The sequence below is a fragment of the Taudactylus pleione genome, unplaced genomic scaffold, assembly GCF_031769625.1.
Source record: "Taudactylus pleione unplaced genomic scaffold, aTauple2 ptg000089l, whole genome shotgun sequence".
Classification (NCBI taxonomy): Eukaryota; Metazoa; Chordata; class Amphibia; order Anura; family Myobatrachidae; genus Taudactylus; species Taudactylus pleione.
In genome coordinates this window covers 16,840,094-16,862,956 of record NW_028284491.1, presented here as the reverse complement: position 1 = coordinate 16,862,956, position 22,863 = coordinate 16,840,094, and the positions used below count along the sequence as shown (strand labels likewise).

General features: G+C 42.7%; 1 protein-coding gene across 5 annotated transcripts in view; it reads right to left on the bottom strand.

Annotated features, from left to right (window-relative positions):
- Positions 1-12,624: 12,624 nt before the first annotated feature.
- The window catches only part of PDE1B (phosphodiesterase 1B), a 321,883-nt gene continuing 311,644 nt past the window's right edge, over positions 12,625-22,863 (bottom strand). For all 5 annotated transcript variants that reach the window (XM_088469301.1, XM_088469300.1, XM_088469303.1 and 2 more), the window contains one exon: positions 12,625-14,425. Coding sequence is in view for 4 of the 5 variants with exons in the window: in XM_088469300.1 (XP_088325426.1) it covers positions 14,406-14,425 (20 nt within the window). In the remaining variant the exon portion in view is untranslated. The remainder of the gene's footprint in view (positions 14,426-22,863) is intronic.

Here is a 22,863-nt window from a genome sequence, read left to right as displayed (position 1 = left end):
GGTCTGTTCATCCATGTTCCTGGTCTACCTAACTAGCTGACTCTGTAATAGAGTAACAATGTATTCAAGTGCACTGTCTGAAACCTGACAATGAAAGATGTGGTGGGGCCTTCAGGCAGTAGGGCCCACCGGGGATTTCCCCTGTACTCCTGTGGGCCAGTCCGACCCTGGGAGGCACACATGTATAAATACACAGTTTTTATATCAAAACTCTGGAACATGACAGGGAGTATGATAGAGGAGGGAGTATGACAGGGGAGGCTCTGTTTATTTCATCTTAAGCTAGGTACATACCTAACAGATACAGTCAGGTGCATAAATATTGGGACATTGGCAGAATTTTCATATTTTGGCCTCTATTCACCACCACAATGGCTTTGAAATTAAACAAACAAGATGTGATTTAACTGCAGACTTTCAGATATAATTTGAGGGTAATTACATCCAAATCAGGTGAACGGTGTAGGAATTACAACGGTTTCTATATGTGCCTCCCACTTTTTCAGGGGCCAAAAGTAATGGGACAAACTAAACAATCCTAAATCTAACTTTCACTTTTTAATACTTTGTTGCAAATCCTTGGCAGGCAATTACAGCCTGAAGTCTGGAACGCATAGACATCACCAGACGCTGGGTTTCATCCCTGGTGATGCTCTGCCAGGCCTCCACTGCAAATGTCTTCAGTTCCTGCTTGTTCTTGGGGCATTTTCCCGTCAGTTTTGTCTTCATCAAGTGAAATGCATGCTCAATCGGATTCAGGTCAGGGGATTGACTTGGCTGTTGCATAACATTCCACTTTTTAGCCTTAAAAAACTCTTTGGTTGCTTTTGCAGTATGCTTCGAGTCATTGTCCATCTGCACTGCCGTCCAATGAGTTCTGAAGCATTTGACTGAATATGAGCATATAATATTGCCCAAAACACTTCAGATTTCATTCTGCTGCTTTTGTCAGCAGTCGCATCATCAATAAATACAAGGGAACCAGTTCCATTGGCAGCTATACATGCCCATGCCATGACACTACCACCCCCATGCTTCACTGATGAGGTGGTATGTTTTGGATCATGAGCAGTTCCTTTCCTTCTCCATACTCTTCTCTTCCCATCACTCTGGTACAAGTTGATCTTTGTCTCATCTGTCCATAGGATGTTGTTCCAGAACTGTAATGGCTGTTTTAGATGTTGTTTGGCAAGCTCTAATCTGGTCTTTCTGTTTTTGTGACTCACCAATGGTTTACATCTTGTGGTGAACCCTCTATATTCACTCTTGTGAAGTCTTCTCTTGATTGTTGACTTTGACACATCTACACCTACCTCCTGGAGAGTGTTCTTGATTTGGCCAACTGTTGTGAAGGGGTTTTTCTTCACCAGGGAAATAATTCTTCTGTCATCCACCACAGTTGTTTTCCGTGGTCTTCCAGGTCTTTTGGTGTTGCTGAGCTCTCCGGTGCATTCTTTATTTTTAAGAATGTTCCAAACAGTTGATTTGGCCACACCTAATGTTTTTGCTATCTCTCTGATGGGTTTGTTTTGATTTTTCAGCCTAATGATGGCTTGCTTCACTGATAGTGACAGCTCTTTGGATCTCATATTGAGAGTCGACAGCAACTGATTCCAAATGCAAATGTCACACCTAGAATCAACTCCAGACCTTTTACCTGCTTAATTGATAATGAAATAATGAGGGAATAGACCACACATGTCCATGAAATAGCTTTTGAGTTGATAGTCCAATTACTTTTGGCCCCTTAGAAGTGGGAGGCACATATAGAAACCGTTGTAATTCCTACACCGTTCACCTGATTTGGCTGTAATTACCCTCAAATTAAATCTGAAAGTCTGCAGTCATAGCACATCTTGTCTGTTTCATTTCAAAGCCATTGTGCTTGTGATTAGAGGCCAAAATATGAAAATTCTGTCAATGTCCCAATATTTATGCACCTGACTGTATATCTGCAGATGATGGTTGTTCATACACACTAAACAACAATCATCTGGCCACGGGTACTGTTGGCCAGGGGACGTGTTGCGCCCCCCTCCCCTTGTGGCAGATATATCTGCCATCGGCTGTGCACCACAGCCGACACAATGGCCCTCATTCAGAGGCGGTCGGAGGATGCAAGCGGTCGCTCAGAAACTGGGCGGCCGCTTGCATCCAGACAGGCCGCCTCTATTTCGGTCGTTAGGCTGTGGGTTAACACCCACAGCTCTAACGACCGCTAGGGTGATGGTCACGATGGTCATTGACCATCGCGACCATCGGGGCTTACGACGAGACCCTAGGATAGGGTCTCACTTGTCGTAAGCTCCGGAGACCTTCTGGCTCTGTCAGAGCTGGAAGCTCTCCACTGACATCACTAGTGATGTCAGTGGGGCCTCCCCCAAATGGCAGGCGTTCCCATGGGAATGCCTCCGTTTGGGCTGCCACCCCCCGGCCCGCCTTCCAAACGGGGCGAGCTGTCAATCAACATCGACAGCTCGCCCCCTTTGGAAAGAGACCCGCTACGACCGGTGCTGTCAGTCGTAGCGGGTCTCACGAATGCGCACGAAGGAGCCGGCTCCCTCGTGCGCATGCGCACTAGACAAACATCGAGGCGGCCGCCTCTGAATAAAGCCCAATATGTCTGTGAACGACATTGTTCACAGACATATAGCTGGTACACCACTGGCCGACGCACACAAGATATATTAACCGATCAATTGATCGGCCAATATATCTGCCAGTGTGTACCCAGCATTAGAAAACCCTTATTGACAATCGTTTCTAAAAGCCACACAACCACTTAACAATGATCACTAAGAGCCAGCATTCCTAAAGGGTTAAAGTAAAGATAAATATTAATCATGATGGAAAATAAAAAAAATATTCAGATTTTCGTTACATTTACTCTAACTTTCCAGTTGCCTAGAATCATGGGTTACAGGAATTGTTTTTCTCTGCAAAAGCTTTCATAAATGTCCTAGACACAGATATATGTTTAATAGACTTAAGAAAAATAACAGAGAAATAACAGTATGATTTGTACAATTTGACCTCTTTGGCGCTTTAATAAAGCCAAATAAAAAGTTTGATAAATAGACCCAACGTTTTGTGCCGTCCTGAAATGATCTGCATGAGATATTTAACATAAGGATCAAGGACCTTGACTTTCCAAGAGCTTGATAATACACAAGACATATGGGGCCTGTTGTAGTGTGAGTACTACCACAGTTTGCATAGTATATCTTGCGTGAAACCGCCCGGCGCATGCCTAGAAAGTGGATGAACCTATATATGCGCTTATGTAGACTTGCGTGATTCTGGCACTTACGCCGTTTGCGCCTGGAGAAAGAAAATGCATTCTAACGTAGAGAACAATTATAGCATGATTGCAAACAGATGCAGGCAGGACATAGGGTGCGAGCTGCAGCTGCTGCAGGGACTCATGTGAGTCTTCACGTATTTTTAAAGTGCCGATCAATTTAAAGGCAATGCCAAGCTGGTTTTGCCTTTGAAATGATTGTCACTTTAAAAATACGTGAAGACTCGCATGAGTCACTGCAGCGACTGCAGGTCGCAACCTGTTACATAAGCCCCATGGAATAAGAAGGCTGCATTATGTCATGGTGGTCAGGGGCAGCTGCAGATATCGGCTGCTAATGATGACGGTTGTCTGCACAAGTGAATTGCTTGTGATAGGTTGTGTGTGAATGCAGTGTCGTCAAGTGCCGTCAAGCTGTAGATCGTTCTTTTGTGTGTGTTATTTAGCAAAGTTTGTGTTGTTTTGTTCCTGCTGTTAAGCTGCATACACACGTAAAGATGTTCTGTCCAACCATCCAAATAGTTGATTGGTTGGAATGAAAATCTGGTTATGAAAGCAAATGACAATCAGCAATTTGCTCCCAAACGCCGGAAAATGGACAAAAACTGTTGTTTGAACAAATTGTTTAGATCAAACATTTAACATACTTGTCTGACGACAATTTTCATCTGTTTTCTGGCATTTAGGAGCAAATTGCTGATCATCAGTTACTCCCATATGTTACCAGACTTTCATTCCAACCAAACAACTAGTTGGATGGTTGTACAGAACATCTTTACATGTGTATGCAGCGTTAGAGAGACTAATTAAAGTTTTATTGATGCACAATAGTAATTGATATTTAGCAAGCAAAACAAATAGATAAAAACATGACACTGGTGTAAACCAGACGCTGCTATTGCCAACTGGAGCACATCTCGAGCTCAGCATATGGGCACTAATACGCTATTTTGCGGGTGCTTTTTTAAAATTAAATTTTACACCCATTTTGCATTAAACTCTGCATTGGCCCCAGTATAGCCAAATTATTTTGTGCCCCATACAATAACATGAGCAAATTAATGTTTTGTTTTTTTCCCTGTTAAAAACAGGTCAACAAACGTCCTGATATTATTTGTTATTATTTACTTATACCATAAAAATTTGTAATACATATCATAGATTTTCAAAGTGGACCTTTATTCTCCAACTCGACACTACATGGAACCGTCACTTAGTGGGAGAAATGCTGTAACCGATAGCAACCAATCAGACATATCTAAATTGTATAAGAAAATGACAGCTAGATACTCATTGGTTGCTATGTATTTGGCTGTTATTTATTTTGTTGCTCTAGAGCACAGGTTCTCAAACTCGGTCCTCAGGACCCCAAACAGTGCATGTTTTTCAGGTCTCCTCACAGAATCACAAGTGAATAAGAAGCTCCACCTGTGGGTCTTTTAAAATGTGTCGGTGAGTAATGAATGCAACTGTGCACCTGCTGTGTGACCTGGAAAATGTGACCTGTGTGGGGACCTGAGGACCGAGTTTGAGAACCACTGCTCTAGAGCAGTGGTTATTAAACTCGGTCCTCGGGACTCCACACAGGCCATGTTTTCCAGGTCACCCAGCAGGTGCACAGGTGTATTCATTGCTCACTGGCACATTTTATAAGATCCACTGGTGGAGCTAATTATTTCACTTGTGATTCTGTGAGGAGACCTGGAAAACATGCACTGTGCTCTAGAGCAGTGGTTCTCAACCTCAGTCCTCAGGACCCCACACAGCTCACATTTTCCATGTCACCCAGCAGGTGCACAGGTGTACTCATTACTCAAGGACACATTTTAAAAAATCCATAGGTGGAGCTAATTATTTCACTTCTGTGAGGAGACCTGGAAAACATGCACTGTTAATAGATTTAAAATTGATAAAAATTGATCAACATTAATGTTGTGTTTCTGGGGCTAAATCACACATTTACTAACAATTTTTTTAAGTATTAGTAATTGTGTGATTTAGCTCCAGAAACACAACATCGATATTGATCAGTTTTCATCGACTAAGATCGACCTTTAGTAAAAATACCCAAAAAGTAATAAGTCGCTGCTTGCAACTACAGTAATGGACTCAGACACCTGTGCAGATAGCCAATAATCACTCAACTGCGAAAACATCAGCATAGACCATAGTGTACAACTGTGAATCACACCCCATGTTTACACTTTTGCTTAGGTGCAGTCACCTGACACCTCATGGTAGAAAGTTGTTTTGCCTTCAACTCTTGAGTAAGTTCACATTTTAATCCAAAATTCACTATTCTCAAAAAAAAACCTAAGCAAAGCTATCATAAAATATTGTGTTTGTTCAAGTCCAATATTAAGGAAGACTTTGACAAATTACCCCCTGCAGTTACTCATACCATTCCATAAACAGTGTATTGATACATCATTAATGTGTGCATAATGCAGAACATTCTCTAGATCAAATTCTTGCCCTTATAATATGTAAAAAGCAAGTTATACTTAGAGGTCACAAGGAGAGAACAACAAACTGGAATGAAAATACGAAGGAAGACAAAATTGTACTGAACTGGCTGAGCACCGAGGCCACAAAATCATTTTATAGGTCAGTGGAAGGCAACTAGTTTTAGTAAAGCTTCACTTAGCTGTGTTTAGGTGACGGTCTGAGCTTGTTTGAGTTTGAGAACCTGTGCTCTAGAGGAAATGTATCAAGCCTTGGAGAGAGAGAAAGTGGAGTAGTTGCCCAAAGTAACCAATTAGCTTCTGTCATTTATCTAGCACAGTCTTTAAAATTGCAGTTAGAAGCTGATTGGTTTATTTGGGCAACTTCTCCACAATATTTCTCTCCAAGAATTGGTACCTCTCCCCCTATGTGCTTTCCCCTGCACAACATTTTATAAGTATCACAGATCTTTAGTATGGTCAATTTATTCTTGATCTACAGCCGTGTTAATTCCACTTTTAAGCAAATCTTTTTCTGGATGGTCCCAGCCAGCACAATCTGAATGTACCTTTACCGCAAAGTAGAACATACGATATTTATACATCATACTCCGCATTGCAAGCCTGGTTTCAGTGCAGAAGTCAAGTAGCTATTGCCGTGCAGGCAGATATTTGTATTACTGTTCAGTGATCACAGCATTAAACGCTCAGCTGCTCAGCACTGATATCATCACCTCTTTCTTGATGAAAATATTTGCACTGCCGATAATAAGCATAGCATATGAAGCTTACAAAATAAGATCTGAAACAAATACAAGAATGTACCAGTGATGAGTACACCAGAAGCAAGATATTTACCAATCTACCCTCTTGTGGCTTGTAGGCCCTGTGGTACCCCATTATTGAAATACATATTTACTAAAAGAGGACCATGTACCGAGACCCATTGCACTGATGATAAAAAAAAGCCAAGGATCTTTCCATTGACAATGCAATGTTAAAACTGTATTGTATTAATCCATTTCAAATATACAGAGTTTAAAAAATATAATAAATAATTCTAAATGTTATAGGTAGCCATAATTCATCTTGGTTTTGTTTTCTATAATCTGGATCTGTCCGCCATATCACAGCATCACTAATGTATCAGGATTTAAAGGGTTAGTCATTGATTCACATGTCAAAACTAAAGAAGTAGTTTTATACATGGTGCGTAAACTAGAAATAATATTGTTTTCTGTAAAAATAAAATAAAAAGTAATAAAACATGTTTTTCAAAAAAGCAAACTTATTTGAAAAACTTAGGACCGGTAGCCTCTTTTCTATTGCGTTGTCTGTATACCCTATAAATGTACCATGGGCCTGATTTAGAGAAGTACGCTATTGCCTTTGCTGCTGCGATTTTGTATGCAGAGGATATGTGAAAATATGCTAATGTCAAAGATGCCGGGATTTGTATTGAGACGTGACACGAGAAAGGTCGACAATGTCTAGATAGACACCAGATGCAGACAATAGGTCATCAGGGACAAAAGGTCGACACACTACAGGTCGACATGGGAGAAGGTCGACAAGTTCAAATGGTCAACATGGTCAAAAAGGTCGACATGAACTTTTTTTTTCTAACCCTAATCTTCACCGTAGCCCTAACCCTCCTCTTGGTGCCTAACCCTAACTGTTGAGGTAGGTGTCTGACCCTAACTGTCCCTTCTAGTGCCTAATCCAATGATTCCCAAACTTTTTAGAATCACGGCGCCCTAGAGTATCAGCATATTTTCCATGGCAGCCCTGGGCCAAAAGTTTCTTATTGACAAATTTAGCAAAATTTAAATTAAGTACATTGTGCTTATATGTTACCCTTAGTTTCAATTGCTGTATGTGCTCATTTTTGTCCACATATTTTTTGATTGGCAGTCATTAGCACTGGTTTTGCTTATCACACAAATCATTTTATTTGGAACTGGACCATCAAACTGAGGCACCCCTGCAAATGCACTGAGGCACCCCAGGGTGCCAAAGCACCCAGTTTGGGAAACACTTACCTAACCCTCCGATAAGTGCCTAACCCTAACCTTTCCTCCTGGTGCCTAGCCCTAACCATCGAGGTAAGTGCCCAACTCTAAAAAAAAAAATAAGGTCGACCATTTGTGTGTCGTCCGTTCTCATGTCGACCTTTCGACCTTTGCAACCATATGTACCTGTTGTCCATCTTCCACGTTGACCTTTAGTGTGTCGACCTCGTGTCCCGGTCGACCTATTTGTCTAACATTTGGTGTCTATCTAGACACTGTCGACATTTTTCACGTAGATCTATAGTCTGGCATCCGTCAAATCCAAGCAACTCCGTACTAATACGAAGCCACACAAGCAGATCCTTTGATAATCGGCCTCCTGAGTATTTTTATGGTTGCGTAGAACGGCCGCCTGAACTGAGACGCCGCAACCATATTTTGGCATCGATGACACAGGCACAGTGACATGTCCCGAAAAATGGTTGTGACACACCTGCGTTTTTGGCAGCACACCCTGTTACCTCCCCCAAATGGCATTTAATTGCCAATCACTCTATGGGGTATATTTACTAAAGGTCGATTTTAATAGATTTAAAATTGATAAAAATTGATCAACATTGATGTTGTGTTTCTGGGGCTAAATCACACATTTACTAACAATTTTTTTAAGTATTAGTAATTGTGTGATTTAGCTCCAGAAACACAACATCGATGTTGATCAGTTTTCATCGACTTAGATCGACCTTTAGTAAAAATACCCAAAAAGTAATGTCGCTGCTTGCAACTACAGTAATGGACTCAGACACCTGTGCAGATAGCCAATAATCACTCAACTGCGAAAACATCAGCATAGACCATAGTGTACAACTGTGAATCACACCCCATGTTTACACTTTTGCTTAGGTGCAGTCACCTGACACCTCATGGTAGAAAGTTGTTTTGCCTTCAACTCTTGACTAAGGGCCTGATTCAGAGCCGCTCATAAGCGGCCGCTCGTTCGCTCCGAGCGATGTTTGCCCAACTGCGCATGCGTATGGATCATTATACGCATGCGCAAACCAGTCAGTGCGGTCGAAATTCATGTGCTCGCAAAATAGCGAATGCCTGATAATTTGAGTGACAGAAAGAGGCGTATGTGGGTGGTAACAGGGGAAGGTGCTTGAAAACGGGGAGTGGAGATCCGAACGCAGGCGTGCTTAAAGGTCAAAACGGGCGTTTTATGGGTGTGCATAATTAAAACAGCAGTGTCATTGACCACGTCACTGGGTTATTTTATAGCCAGAACTGCTCACAAAATTGTGGTAGCAAAAACCAACCACAAGAATAGCGAGCAGTTCATACCCTGGTCGATGTACTCGATTAATCTAATAAATAGCGGACATGACATAGGATGCGAGCGCCAGGGGGCGTAGTTTCCCAAAAAACGACCGCAAGTTTTGTTCGCTCGATCAGACCTAGAGGCGTGAACAGACCGCAAAGAGCGAACGGTTCATTTGAATAGCCACCCCTATTTTCTGGACGAGCGAGCGCTAATTGCGTCCGGCTCTGAATCAGGCCCTAAATTCACATTTTAATCCAAAATTCACTATTCTCAAAAAAAAACCTAAGCAAAGCTATCATAAAACATTGTGTTTGTTCAAGTCCAATACTAAAGAAGACTTTGACAAATTACTCCCTGCAGTTACTCATACCATTCCATAAACAGTGTATTGATACATCATTAATGTGTGCATAATGCAGAACATTCTCTAGATCAAATTCTTGCCCTTAAAATAAGTAGAAAGCAAGTTATACTTAGAGGTCACAAGGAGAGAACAAGAATGAAAATACGAAGGAAGACAAAATTGTACTGAACTGGCTGAGCACCGAGGCCACAAAATCATTTTATAGGTCAGTGGGAGGCAACTAGTTTTAGTAAAGCTTCACTTAGCTGGGTTTAGGTGACGGTCTGAGCTTGTTGTGGAACTAGTCCCAGCTTGCTCTCTGAGGACCTGATTCAGAACTGTTCGCTAGATGCGGACGGTCGCACCCAGCGTATGCAAATCCGGCTAAGTGATGGCATGGCAGGCGATCACACGGCAAGGCATAAGCACACCCACTATGTCTTGGCGTGCGATCGCTTTGTATATGTAGACACCCACCAGCCTGTCTTAAGATGCCCACTTGCACACGTCATGTCCAGGAAGTGTATGCAACCATCGGTACATCGGAAGCAAACGCAGTGCTTGAGGTTGACTATACCCTACCTCAAGCACTGCGGTCACTTCAGTGTGAATAACAACTCGGTGACGTGTACTATGACGCTGCCTGTTAATTATACACACCTCTGAAACGGCGTTAAGATGTTCAGACATGCCTGCGTTCGCATCTCCACTCCCTCGTTTATAATGGCCTGCCCCTGTTACCACCCACAAATGACCTCTCCTGTCACTCACTCTGCTGGGCTGTCTATGCGCAGCGAGCGAACAGTTCCTGATCTCTAGCAGCGGGTCACGCATGTGCACTGAGATGCGTACACATGCGCAGAAAGCAACAACCGGACAGCTACAAGCGAACGCATCTTAGCTACCAATTCTGAATCAGTCCCTGAGAGCCCAGAGTTTGGTCTGGAGCAGAGCCCGTCACATGTTCTCAGGCTTTCATAGTAAGACCCCACAGATCAAGTAAGATCTGCTTGATGTAAAAAGGACTCCAAAGCGCAACATTACTTTTGGACAGGGGCAGAACTATGGGAGACAATGGAGACACCTGCCGCCGGGCTCCAGCTCTGAAGGGGCACCTCCTCCATTGTCCACAACATGTTCACCCCATTTAGGGCTGTAACTATGTACCCTGAGTGTACAGTCATGGCCGCCCAATACATCGCACCCCAGAAGCCAGCATACACTAGTGGAGAGCCCCAGGTCAGACCATCAGCTGCCGCCTTCCTCTATAGCCTGTCTGCATGTGAATTGCTACATTACAGTGTCAGCGGCTGTGACGGGGGCAGGGACGACCAAATTATAACCTGCCTCCGGGCATCTTGGATGAAATGACGCCACTGGCTCGGCCTGTACTATATGCCTATAGGCGTGCTTTTCACATTTATTAGAGGGCATTCAAAGATTTTTTTTTATTAAAGGTGAATATTCATCATCAATCACCCTCCATCATTAACCCATCATTAGCCTGTCACTCTCTATGAATCATTAATCCCTTACCCTCTGTCATTAGCTCTCCATCATTTTCCCTCATCCACATCAACCCTCTTTATCATCAATATTAATTAACTCCTCCTGTCATCTTCATTATACAGTAATCTCCTATAACGTCATAACACTATTGGGGGGTATTAATGCCCAAAGAGCTAGTGGCATCTTTGAATGCCAGGCTGCGTGCCCAGTATTCTAGGCGATTAACTAGATATCAGTGCAGAGAGTTCATTAAAATAAAGCCCTCTGCTCCGCAGCTGAAAGGTTTCTCTTCCTTGTGAGCCAGCAAAGGTGCTGGGTACAAACAACTTGCGGCAGTGGATCTGGAATGCAATCGAGTAGCACTGGTTAAGGGTAAGCATGCAGAGAATAGTCTGAAGGGTCAATATATATAATGTAAAGTGCTGAGTTTTATATATATATATATATATATATTGTGTGTATACATTATTTATTTGAATATATATTATTCTAATTTTTTTTTCATAAAAATAAAAATATACATATACTTACCACATTTCTGATGTGCCTAGACCTCGGGAATACAAGGGTTCCATGTTATCCAGGTAGGTAGCACTCGCAGGATGCATAAAATGTTAGTGATACAAAAACAAAAGCTAGGACCCTGGTCATTTCACCTACTAGAAGCTACAGAACAGGTCACATTTCATTTAAAAACAGTGATTCATGTAAGTGGCAGCATTCAGCCCTTTCATTAGAGAGTATGGAACACATTTCAAACGGTTATGTTTCCATACAGCTGATGGCTACAATCCACCTACCCCAGAGGGAACACCAAGGTTATGCAATGGACAGAGTAATTGCTAAAGTTAATGTGTTTCAAAATGCTATTCCTACAGAACCGTAGTGACAGAAAAGAAAGGTGGAAGATACAACTATCTGTGACTTTATATATGGCATGTAATATAAAAGCATCTGTATTTTACATATTTTATTAATTTGAGGTTCTCTTCATAACTAGCTTGGGATTGCCTTTACTAACTATAATGCATTGGTTACATTATATTACAGACTTGCAGCATGACATCGGTGGGTGGAGTGCGTTCTTGAGTGTATACGGACAGATGGACTGGATGAATACAATTTCCTCTAACCCAACACAAAAAAACTAATGCAAAGCCGTAAACTAAAACCAACACTGTAATGTATGGGGATGTTGGGGGTTGCAGAGAACCAGCATGCCGAATAGGGTTCCTTCAGTCTCTGGTTTTGGTTCTAGTATAACATGTGCTTTTCTCCATATTCTCAGCACCTTTAGAGCAAAGACGTAATGCCTACCTGATTTACATTTCTATTTGTTTAAATCATTCTCTATTGAAAAATGAATAAGTAATGTATTCCACTTTCATCTAACATATCATATTGCTATCTGTTATATGGCTGCAGCTCCCTACACATTGCAAAACAGATTCTGGTGTCAAGCCGGTCTAGTGACGGTGCTATGGGAATAATCTTATATTATTGATAAACCGGCACATTAGAGACCATAATAGATTATTTTGTATCTGATACATTACAGCAGCTAAGAAGTCTACTGTCAACTATTTACTATATGTTATAATAAATGTCATTTTTTTATTGTTATAGAGGACTGTAATGTGATGGAATCATGTTAATGAATACATCATGGAATAAATCAGATTGTGACTCATCTATACCATCTGTTTGCCTTTAATACATCCAAACTGCATCTTGATGCCAAAACATCTGCAAAACAGTTACTTGTGGCCAAACTCCCTGAAAATCTTTAACCTGAGATGTGATGATTAAACACAAACTCAAACTATTAGCCAAAACCTCTTTGTCATTTAGGTAAGAGAGGACATGCACCAAGCAAGCAAGTGACTGAACCACACCAGATTCTGTAAATGAATGGAAAGATTTCTATGTTCGTAGCTAATGAGTAGACAATTGTTCCAGATAGAGTATGTACAACACACTTCAAAACAAGTCACAAAAACAGTACATCCAACACAGTCATGACAGAACAGACAGGAGACTCATTAATGCGCCACAGGGGATGGAATACATACAATGGTCAACAGGTGCTTGGCATAGAACATTATTCTAGGAACTCTTCAACAGTGCAATGCTCTGCAAGCTCTCAGAAGGAAGAGCGTGCACAGGATTGCCTGATTCTGGCGTCCTGCTCGGGGAGTCTTAGAGGAAGAAACAAGATTTTGTTGTGCACGTCACACTTAGCTGGAAATAATATGAATATCAGTGTTTATCTAATAGGTAAGATTTTACACTGTGGGTATTAATGTGTTAAGCAGCAATACCGAGTCAAAAAATCCAATACATAAGCATTTTTCTAATTAATCTACGGTAAATATTAACATGCTTTGGTCCCTTTGAATAACTAGATTACAATAAAGTGAATGGGAGGATTTCATGATTTGTTTGTATCAACCAGATTCATCATAAAAACTGTTAGACTCTGGTCATTTAAGAAGCGTGGCTAAGATGTGGGGTGTGGGAGCACCCTTTTGTAATATCGGGTTACTGGAGGGGGCACGACCAGTGACCACACTACTGTGGGTGTGTGGCAGTGCCTCATTTGCAGATCTGGGCCCCTGTACAGACCAGGGCCCGAGTGGTTTGAAGCCACCCCTGCTATTCTCTGCACCCATGGTATCAACCAGTTACTTTCCACAGAACTAAACTTCTGTACTGTAGGTGCCTGATTCTCAGAACCAGTGACTCTCAAACCATCCACAGACAGGACAACGTTTTCTTACTGCCAGATTTCCTTGTCAGCATATTGGTGGTACCCCATATATTTTAGCTTAATAGTAGGACTGGTTTGAGGACCACTGTTCTGAAAGAGTCCTGAATACTATCATCTATATGTAAGTTTCATAATATTGCATTTTATTAGGATACAGAATGTTATATAATCCCAGGCCCTCTTCTTTGGAACCTCCTTGAGATGAGATGAAGGGACATTGGTCCATACTTGTTTCTCCATGTCGCTGTGCATATGTTAAGTGTTTTTTGCATCACTCTGGAAAAATTAGAACTAAATCATGCAGAGCCTTGAAAGATTTGTGAGAGGCAAAAGATATATAAAATGTAGGTGATTGTACATTGCTGACTGTGTGTACAGCAAAATAAAAGTGTTCCAATCTAAAAGACACACAAAAGAAAAATTCGGCTGTTTGACAGAGCAAAGGCAGTTCTGTATGGTAGTATCTAAACGATCCACAAAAAGAGAGATAGACCCACAAAGCAGAGACAGGTGGACAGAGAGAAAGAGCTGTGCAATGATCTGTGGGTCGCCAACACAGTGTCACAGACGGAGGGATTCCTGGGTTTGTCAAGTTCCCTGAATGCCAGATGTTCTGTGCGTGCCAAGTGAACTGCGGCTTCAGATCCAATCTCTTTATTCCCTGTGTCCTAGTCCTTCTGTACTGCCGGGTTTAGATCTAGACCTCTATGCGGATGGAGAAGTTCCTGATAAAGAAAAAGAAGCACGTCAGTAAGGTAACGGCGTCATGTAGCGTTGTAAAGAGACAATGAAGCTGACACAATGCAGTTTGCTTGCATAAGGAAACATATCTAGAAATCATTGACAGAACCTATAACTGAATTATTTTGCATATGTATAATAATATGTAAAGTTTTTATACTGTCACTGTTTAAAAGACCACTAAAAGTAATATAGTCTTCTTATATTAAAGTGTCGAAGCTGGATAATTGGCTGAGACAAGATCAGTTTAAAATTGAATCGCAGCAACGCCATCTTGCGACTGGCCGCAAGACGCCATCTTGGAAATGAGATCGCAAGAAGCCATTTTGCGAATGGCCGCCGAAGCGCCATTTTAGATAAACTCACACTTTAGTACATGTGGCGATATTACTATTAGCATCATGCGATTGCATCTTTCACCATTTCTCATGCACACATTAATACGCACAATTGCGCTGTTAACTAGTCGCATATTAGCGAATGCCTAGGTCATGCACACGCATCTGCCCCAAGTTAATAGCGTCTTTACATCAAACCCCACATACTCACACATTACATATTCACATACAAGGTTCCATAAGCTTTAAGGTATAAGATTCAAGTATGCACATTTATTATAATTGCTATGAAATAGAGATTATTTGGTAACTAAGGTTTTATACGTGATAAGTAAGCCATGTTTGGTATTGTACTGATGCGTACTCTCTCAACAGTATTCTGGTAACATCGATGTAGAGATTGCAACATGCATTCTCAACTTATGGACCGCAGAGACTTCAAGCAACAAAATGTACATTATATGACCAACTGTTAGGATTTGCATGAGGCGGAAAGCCAGAGACCACCAGTTGTTAGAGGCTGGACTGTGTCTATTTGAACCAACCTGTTAGATGCCTTGTAACATATGCCCTCTCCTTTAGGACCAATGGTATTAGCAACAAACTTCTCTATTGTGTTGTCTATTTCTGGGAAGGTATAAATATGTGTGTTCTGACCCTGGGTTGCTAGTCTTCGTGCTGAATGCTGATTGACGAGGGTTTCTTGCTGATGCCTACATCTGGTCCAGAGCGCTGCGTATGTATAACTGTACATGGGTCTGTATAATTCCTTTGCGTTAAATTGTACTTAGATCATAGCGTGTAACTGACAGTACTTTTTCTTGAATAATACTTTGTGCTTTGGAACCACAAGTTCTAGGTCTGGAGTCTTTATTTACTGTATAACTGCGTACGCAAAATAGCGTCATCCTTAGAGGTTTATAGGCAGGATATCAGAAGGTATAGGCTGGAGTGTATAGAGGTTCAAGGATAGATTCGTTAGTTGGGGGCTCGTAGTGAAGTCACTTACCCACTCACACGGCACATATGGTTATCGATATCTCACCAAAGGGTGGAGTGGCCACATGCAGGGTTTACCTGCAACCGCTCGGTGCTGAGAAATCGCTACCCGTTTTCGTGTGAGCCAGGGACGCTGACTAGAATCCAGGGACAAGAGAGGAAAAAGTTTGTTTTCCTTTGTTGACAGAACCTTATGTTTAGAGGGGTGCCGCAGAATTGAGAACGCGGCTGAGTCGCAGTTTTGCACACAGTCAAGACGCACTTTTGTGTACGCAGCTAAAGGTTGTCATACGGTTGTGTGGTAGTCGCATTATTGTATATGCGACTGGTCGCACAATAGCGTATACGCATTTTTCGGTTGTGCTGCCACGTGTTTAAACAAAGCCATTGAGTTTACATTATCAATTGTTGCTAATATCTGGGTTAACGTGTATTTTTTTGCGCAGGAAAAAAGTGTGTAACTGTGAGTGTTTGTTTAGGGTGTAACATGGGACCTAAATGTTAAAGGTATCGTAGGACCCTTAAGTGCTAGGTGCAGGAGTTGGCCTAGTGACTCGGTAGCAGCTTACCGTTTAACTTTACACAAAGCAGGTGTATGGGTTGTTATTTTTGTTAGCCCCCAGCGTGATTATAGCGTTCAGTAATCAATGTGTGTGATCTGTTAGGCTTATTTGAACACTATAATTGAACCGCATAATCTTGGCTAGATTGTGATTGTGAGCTGGTGGGAGGGTGGACGAAATCAACTGGAACACAAAGGGTACTTTGCTGCACCCTAGCAGTTGAAAGGTAGTCAAAAAGGGATTGCTGAGCGGAAGCGGCCTTTACTTCCATAGGTGAGTGGAAGCGTCTAGAAGTCCTCCATAGGGTTTGCGAATACACCCTTTTTCCAAGCTGTTCGCAGGTAAGTGAAAGTATCTTGACTGTCTTTCACCAGTTTAAATCTTTATTGAAAAACGTAGGAGTTGTCTCAGAATGGGAGCCACGCAAACAATAGCGATGTTAGACAATGATGTGCTGCTAATGAAAGCGCCGCTTGGATCGGCCCATCGTATTATGCATACTAAGTACGGTACTTATGCAATAAGGTATTGTGATGTATGGTTTAAAATGACGATGAAGAGTGTTACACCGTTTCCCAGGATTGGTAGTTTTGATAAAGATGTATTAGATAATGTCCGGGATCACATCAGTCTGATGCGCTCCCAAGAGAAAAAGGTCAAATATTATGAATGTTTAAAGTTGTGGCAGCATGAAGGGGATGCATGGCTTAAAAATGCGCAAGCGACGCAAACTAGCGTTGCGAGCGCATTGCCAGAGAATACATCTGCGACGCTGAATTGCAATGCAGGCGAGCCGCAAAATGGCGCGCACGTGCAGCAATGTAGCGTTGCGGGAGGTACTGCCAGCAGTTCACGCGCACCACCCCCACCTTATGTGTATGGAGGTGCAAGTACAGTTATCAAAAATACCCATAAAAATTTAACAAGCAATTTGTACCCTCTCTTAAGCAACCATAAGGAAAATGTTCATGATGTGGATGATGAGCCTATTGTAATGTCTGCCATTTCCCATGCTGTGCAGATGATAGATGCTGCACCACAACAATCACGAGTGGTGCCGCCATCTCCATCGGTAACAGTAAGGGAAGTGCTAACACCCTCTGCACCTGTAGAGGAAGTTGTTAATACCATATGTAGCAGCAACAGATTAAACCCCCAGCCAGGTAACAAGGTCAAAGGTATCAGCGCTACCGGTCTGCATCCCATTCGGACAATAACTGTTCCGAATGGAAATGCAGATGCGAACGGTGTAGTGCCCACGAGGGAACTGGTAATGCATTGTCCTTGGACAAGAGCAGAACTAAATTCCATCATAAATGATTTCCCCGATCCCAAAAAGGAACTAGCCAAATGTCAAAGATTTTTGAGAAATTTGGGTAGTTCTCATGAGCCAACTAATAAAGATTGGCGTGTGGTGTTAAGGGCCTGTCTACCACGCAATACCGACGTGACAAAATTTATCACGGATTGCGTATTGGATGGTGACGTTCCCTTAACAGACCAAGTAAACCAAGGTAACATTTCCCGCATTATAACTCAATTGGGTGTATATTTTCCAGTAGTAGTTAACTGGAACAAAATTTTCAACATAAAGCAAAAAGAGAGTGAATCTGCAGAAGAGTATTGCGACCGGGCTCTGCAGGCTATCACCCAGTACACTGGGATAGAAGATATTAAAGATAGCACTCACCACAGGGGAATGATAGTCACGGTACTCATGGACGGTCTTAAAGAAAACTTAAAGACTCGGGTTCAGACCTCACAACCTGGCTGGAGGGGAGTCACAATAGATACACTCATAGAATCTGCCATAGAACATGATAAGAACATCCCAAAGAAGAGAGAGACCCAGAGCGAAAAACTAATGGCTGTCAGTATAAAAGCTCTGGAAGGAATCACAGTAGCATCACAGCCAACAGACACACTTGCATCTACATACACACCTACACCTGAACAGTTACACGCCCTCACTAATCCCACGCAACAACAAACACAGGGCCTGATTCAGAGCCGCTCGTAAGCGGGCGCTCATTCGTTCCGAGCGATGTTCGCATATCTGCGCATGCGTATGGGTCGTGCGGTCGGAAATCGAGCGCTCGCAAAATAGCGAGTGCCTGCTAATTTGAGTGACAGGATGAGGCGTTTGTGGGTGGTAACAGGGGAAGGTGCTTGAAAACGGGGAGTGGAGATCCGAATGCAGGCGTGCCAAACGGTCAAAACGGGCGTTTTAAGGGTGTGCATAATTAACAAAGCAGCGTCATCGGCCACGTCACTTGGTTGTCTCTTAGCCTGAACTGTTCGCATGATTGCGGTAGGAAAATCCAACCACAAGCACTGCGAGCAGTTCAAACGCCTTTCGATGTATTCGATTAATCTAATAAATAGCGGAGATGACGTAGGATGCGAGCGGCCAGGGGGCGTCTTTACAAAATAGCGAGCGCATGTTTCATTCGCTCGCTCACAAATAGAGGCGTCAACAGACCGCAAAGAGCGAGCGCTCAATTTAAATAGCCGGCCCCTTTTTCTGAACGAGCGAGTGCAAATAGCGTCCGGCTCTGAATCAGGCCCACAGCTCTATTCTACTAACCCTACACAACCACAGGTCCCACACTACTCACAAACTTCATATCCCCCACAATACCCTTATCCTCCATATCCCTACCCATATCCACCACATTTTCCCCCTGCTCAAACCTCACAACAACCCGTGTGTTCATCCGATCCACGAATATGTTTTAATTGTAACCAGCAAGGACATTTAATTAAAAACTGCAGAGTAAAAAGGGTAGGACCCCCAAACCAGGAGTACCTGGATATCCCCATAAGGGATATGAACAGAGAACAGCAAATGTCCAGCAGGCACCAGCTCCAATTGTGGCCGTTAATGCTTTATTGGAGAATGATAGCCAACGCTAGGGGTCAGGTCATACCTGTAGTCTACAGATAGTGAGGTTAACGGGAAATACTAGGGAAGAACCGGTCATGATGGTTGATGTAGCTGGTACTGAATATCCTTTTCTTGTAGACACAGGGGCGACCAGGTCAGTGATAAAATCTCCCGTTAATTTACAGGTGACCAACGAGACAGTACCAACAATGGGTGTAACAGGTAAAGTGGAACATTATCCTCTAACAAAGTCCACAGAGGTTACTATTGGACCGTTGCATACCAGGCATTCTTTTCTTTTGGCTGCTGCGGCTCCTACTAACCTGCTGGGTAGAGACTTGTTATGTAAGATGGGATGTGTTATATATTGCACCCCTGATGGTGTATTTTTAGATATCCCTGAGAGAGTTGCGCACGAGGTACGGGATATGTTGGACACTTCCCAAAGGATAATGTATCACTCTACCAGTTTAAATGAAAATCCATCCCAGTTAGATCAAATGTTGTCCCAAATTCCAGATTCCCTTGGACTAAGGATGGACAGGACACTGGATGAATGGCAAACGTAAGCCCCGTAATGGTAAATTTAAAAAGCGGTAAGCAAGCTCCAAAAATTCCCCAGTACCCACTAAAACATAAGGTAGAATTAGGGGTTTTTCCAATAATTGAGCGATTATTGCAACAGGGAATTTTAGTCCGTACAGCTAGTGTAGCCAACAGTCCCATCTTCCCGGTGAAAAAGAATGGTGGGAGGGGTTATAGGCTAGTACAAGACCTTAGAGGTGTTAATAATGTAGTAGAGAGCTAATTCCCCGTAGTGCCAAACCCAGCTGTCATCCTGATGCAGATCCCACCAAATGCAACCTATTTCACTGTCATTGACCTCTGTTCTGCTTTCTTCTCTGTGCCTCTCCACCCTGACTGTCAGTATCTATTCGCATTTACATACAGAGGTGTACAATATACATGGATATGGTTGCCCCAAGGTTTCATAGACAGCCCCAGTATCTTTTCCCAGGCATTGCACGACTGTTTACAATCTTTTCAACCTGCCAATGGATCTGTTCTAATTCAATATGTGGACGATTTATTGCTGTGTTCTGATTCGTTTATGTCATGTTTGAATGATACTAAACTTTTTTTTCTTCATCTCTCGCATACAGGACACAAGGTGGCTAAGGACAAACTACAGCCGTGCCAAACCAGAGTAAAATATTTGGGACATTGCCTAACCCAGGGGTTAAGACATCTCACAAATGATAGAATCCAGGCCATACAGAACATGACACTGCCGAAGAATCAACAGCAAATTCGTACCTTCTTGGGAATGTGTGGATACTGTAGAATGTGGATCCCAGGTTTTTCTATTTTGGCCTTGCCTTTACAGGACTTAATCTCTTCCTCAAAGCCCGATCGTGTCATACACACAGAGGATTCAGAGCAGGCTTTCCTTAATCTTAAGGATAGTCTGACAAAAGCTCCTGCATTGGGAATACCTGATTATGAAACACCTTTTGATTTGTATTGTACGGAAGCCGATGGTTGTGCTGCAGGTGTCCTTACACAGAAAATGGTGATGCCCGTAGCATACTACAGTGCCCAATTGGACACTGTGGCGAGATCACTCCCCACCTGTTTGAGAAGTGTAGCAGCTACCGCTCTATTGGTGAGTAAAAGTGAGGACGTAGTATTGGGTCATGATATGATTGTATAGACTCCCCACGCTGTATCTGCTCTGCTGAACTCTGCTCAAACCAGACACGTCTCTTCGGCTAGGTTTACCAAATGGAAACTAGCTCTAATCGCACCTGCAAACATCACTGTTAAACGTTACAGCACACTGAATCCAGCAACGTATTTACCATATGTACAACATGATGTACAAAGGGTGGAAGGAGACGAGTTGCTGGCGGGAGGTGAGTTCAGCGGACATAATGATACACACGATTGTATGGAATATCTGAATCAGACCTTTACTGCTAGACCTGACATACACGACACACCTTTAGAGAATGTAGATGTGACTTTTTACACGGATGGGAGTTGTCATAGACAAACAGACACAGGTGAATTATGTACAGGTTATGCTGTTGTAAATGACACAGACATCATAGAAGCTAAACCTCTTGGTCCTCCTCACTCAGCCCAGGTGGCAGAGTTAGTAGCACTAACTAAAGCGTGTGAGCTGGCAGCAGGCAAATCTGCTAACATTTACACTGACTCGAGGTACGCGTTCGGGGTGGTGCATGATTTCGGGGCTCTATGGTGTCTGAGAAATTTTATGACAGCAGCAGACACACAGTTGCACATTCCCGACACATAAAACATCTTTTACTAGCAATCCGACTGCCCAAAGCGGTGGCAGTAATCAAGTGTAAAGCCCATACATGTGAGGATGATCCGGTGTCACTGGGCAACAACAGAGCCGATGAAGCTGCAAAATGGGCAGCAGGGTTAAAAATGTTTTCTCCAACTGAAAAAATTATGTCTTTCCAAACAATTGATATGCTGAAATTAATTGAGATGCAAAATTTGTGTTCAATTCAGGAAAAGACCATTTGGAAGTCCAAGGGATGTGGGCAAGAGTCCCCTGGGCTCTTGGGCGACGGACAAGGTAAGCCAGTAGCCCCCAAGGCATATTACCCCAGCCTGGCTGAGGCAGCACACGGTCTGACTCATCTGGGAAAGCAAGGTATGTGCAAGTTGGTGAGAGCATCCTGTGCGCACCAGGTTTTTCTTCATAAGCAGAAAAGATAGCAATGTCTTGTCTGACCTGCTTGAGGAAGAACATAGGGAAAGCGATCCCTACCGAACCATCCCACATTCCACATGATACAAATTGATTTCATCCAATTACCATCCTGCAGGAATCTTAAGTATGTATTAGTGTGCACTGATGTATTTTGTAATTGGGTTGAGGCCTACCCAGCGGCCACTAATACTGCTGCGTTTACTGCCAAGAAAATAGTTCAGGAATTTGTATGCAGATACGGTATCCCTAAAATCATTGAGAGTGATAGGGGTACTCATTTCACAGGTGATGTTTTTCAAAATATGTGTAAGCTGATGGGTATTAATAGTCGACTTCACACCCCCTACCGACCGCAGGCCAGCGCCAAGGTAGAGAGGATGAACGGGACTATTAAAAATAAGTTAAGTAAAATCATGGCAGAGACTGGATTAGGATGGCCAGAAGCGTTACCTTTGGTCCTACATCGCATAAGGACCACTCCTAGACCCCCTCTAAATATGTCCCCATTTGCAATACTGTTCGGTAGACAACCTCATTTGATTATAAGTCCACAGGAAGACTTGAAGGGTAACAACGAGGTAACTGTAAAGTATCTTATATCAATGAGTAAGCAGTTAAAGCAACAGCAGCAGAAAATGAAATTGTTGTCCAATGATATGCCTGAAACTAACTGTCATGATGTTGAACCAGGAGAATATGTTATGATCAGAAATTTCTTGCGTTCAGGTTGTTTCACTGATCGGTGGGAAGGTCCGTACCAGGTACTGCTGACAAGTACTACATCTTTGAAGGTGGCTGAGAGAGATACCTGGGTCCATTCCACTCACTGCAAAAAGGTCAATAAACTGGTGGAGAAACAAGTCGGAGACAAGGCTGATAGCGT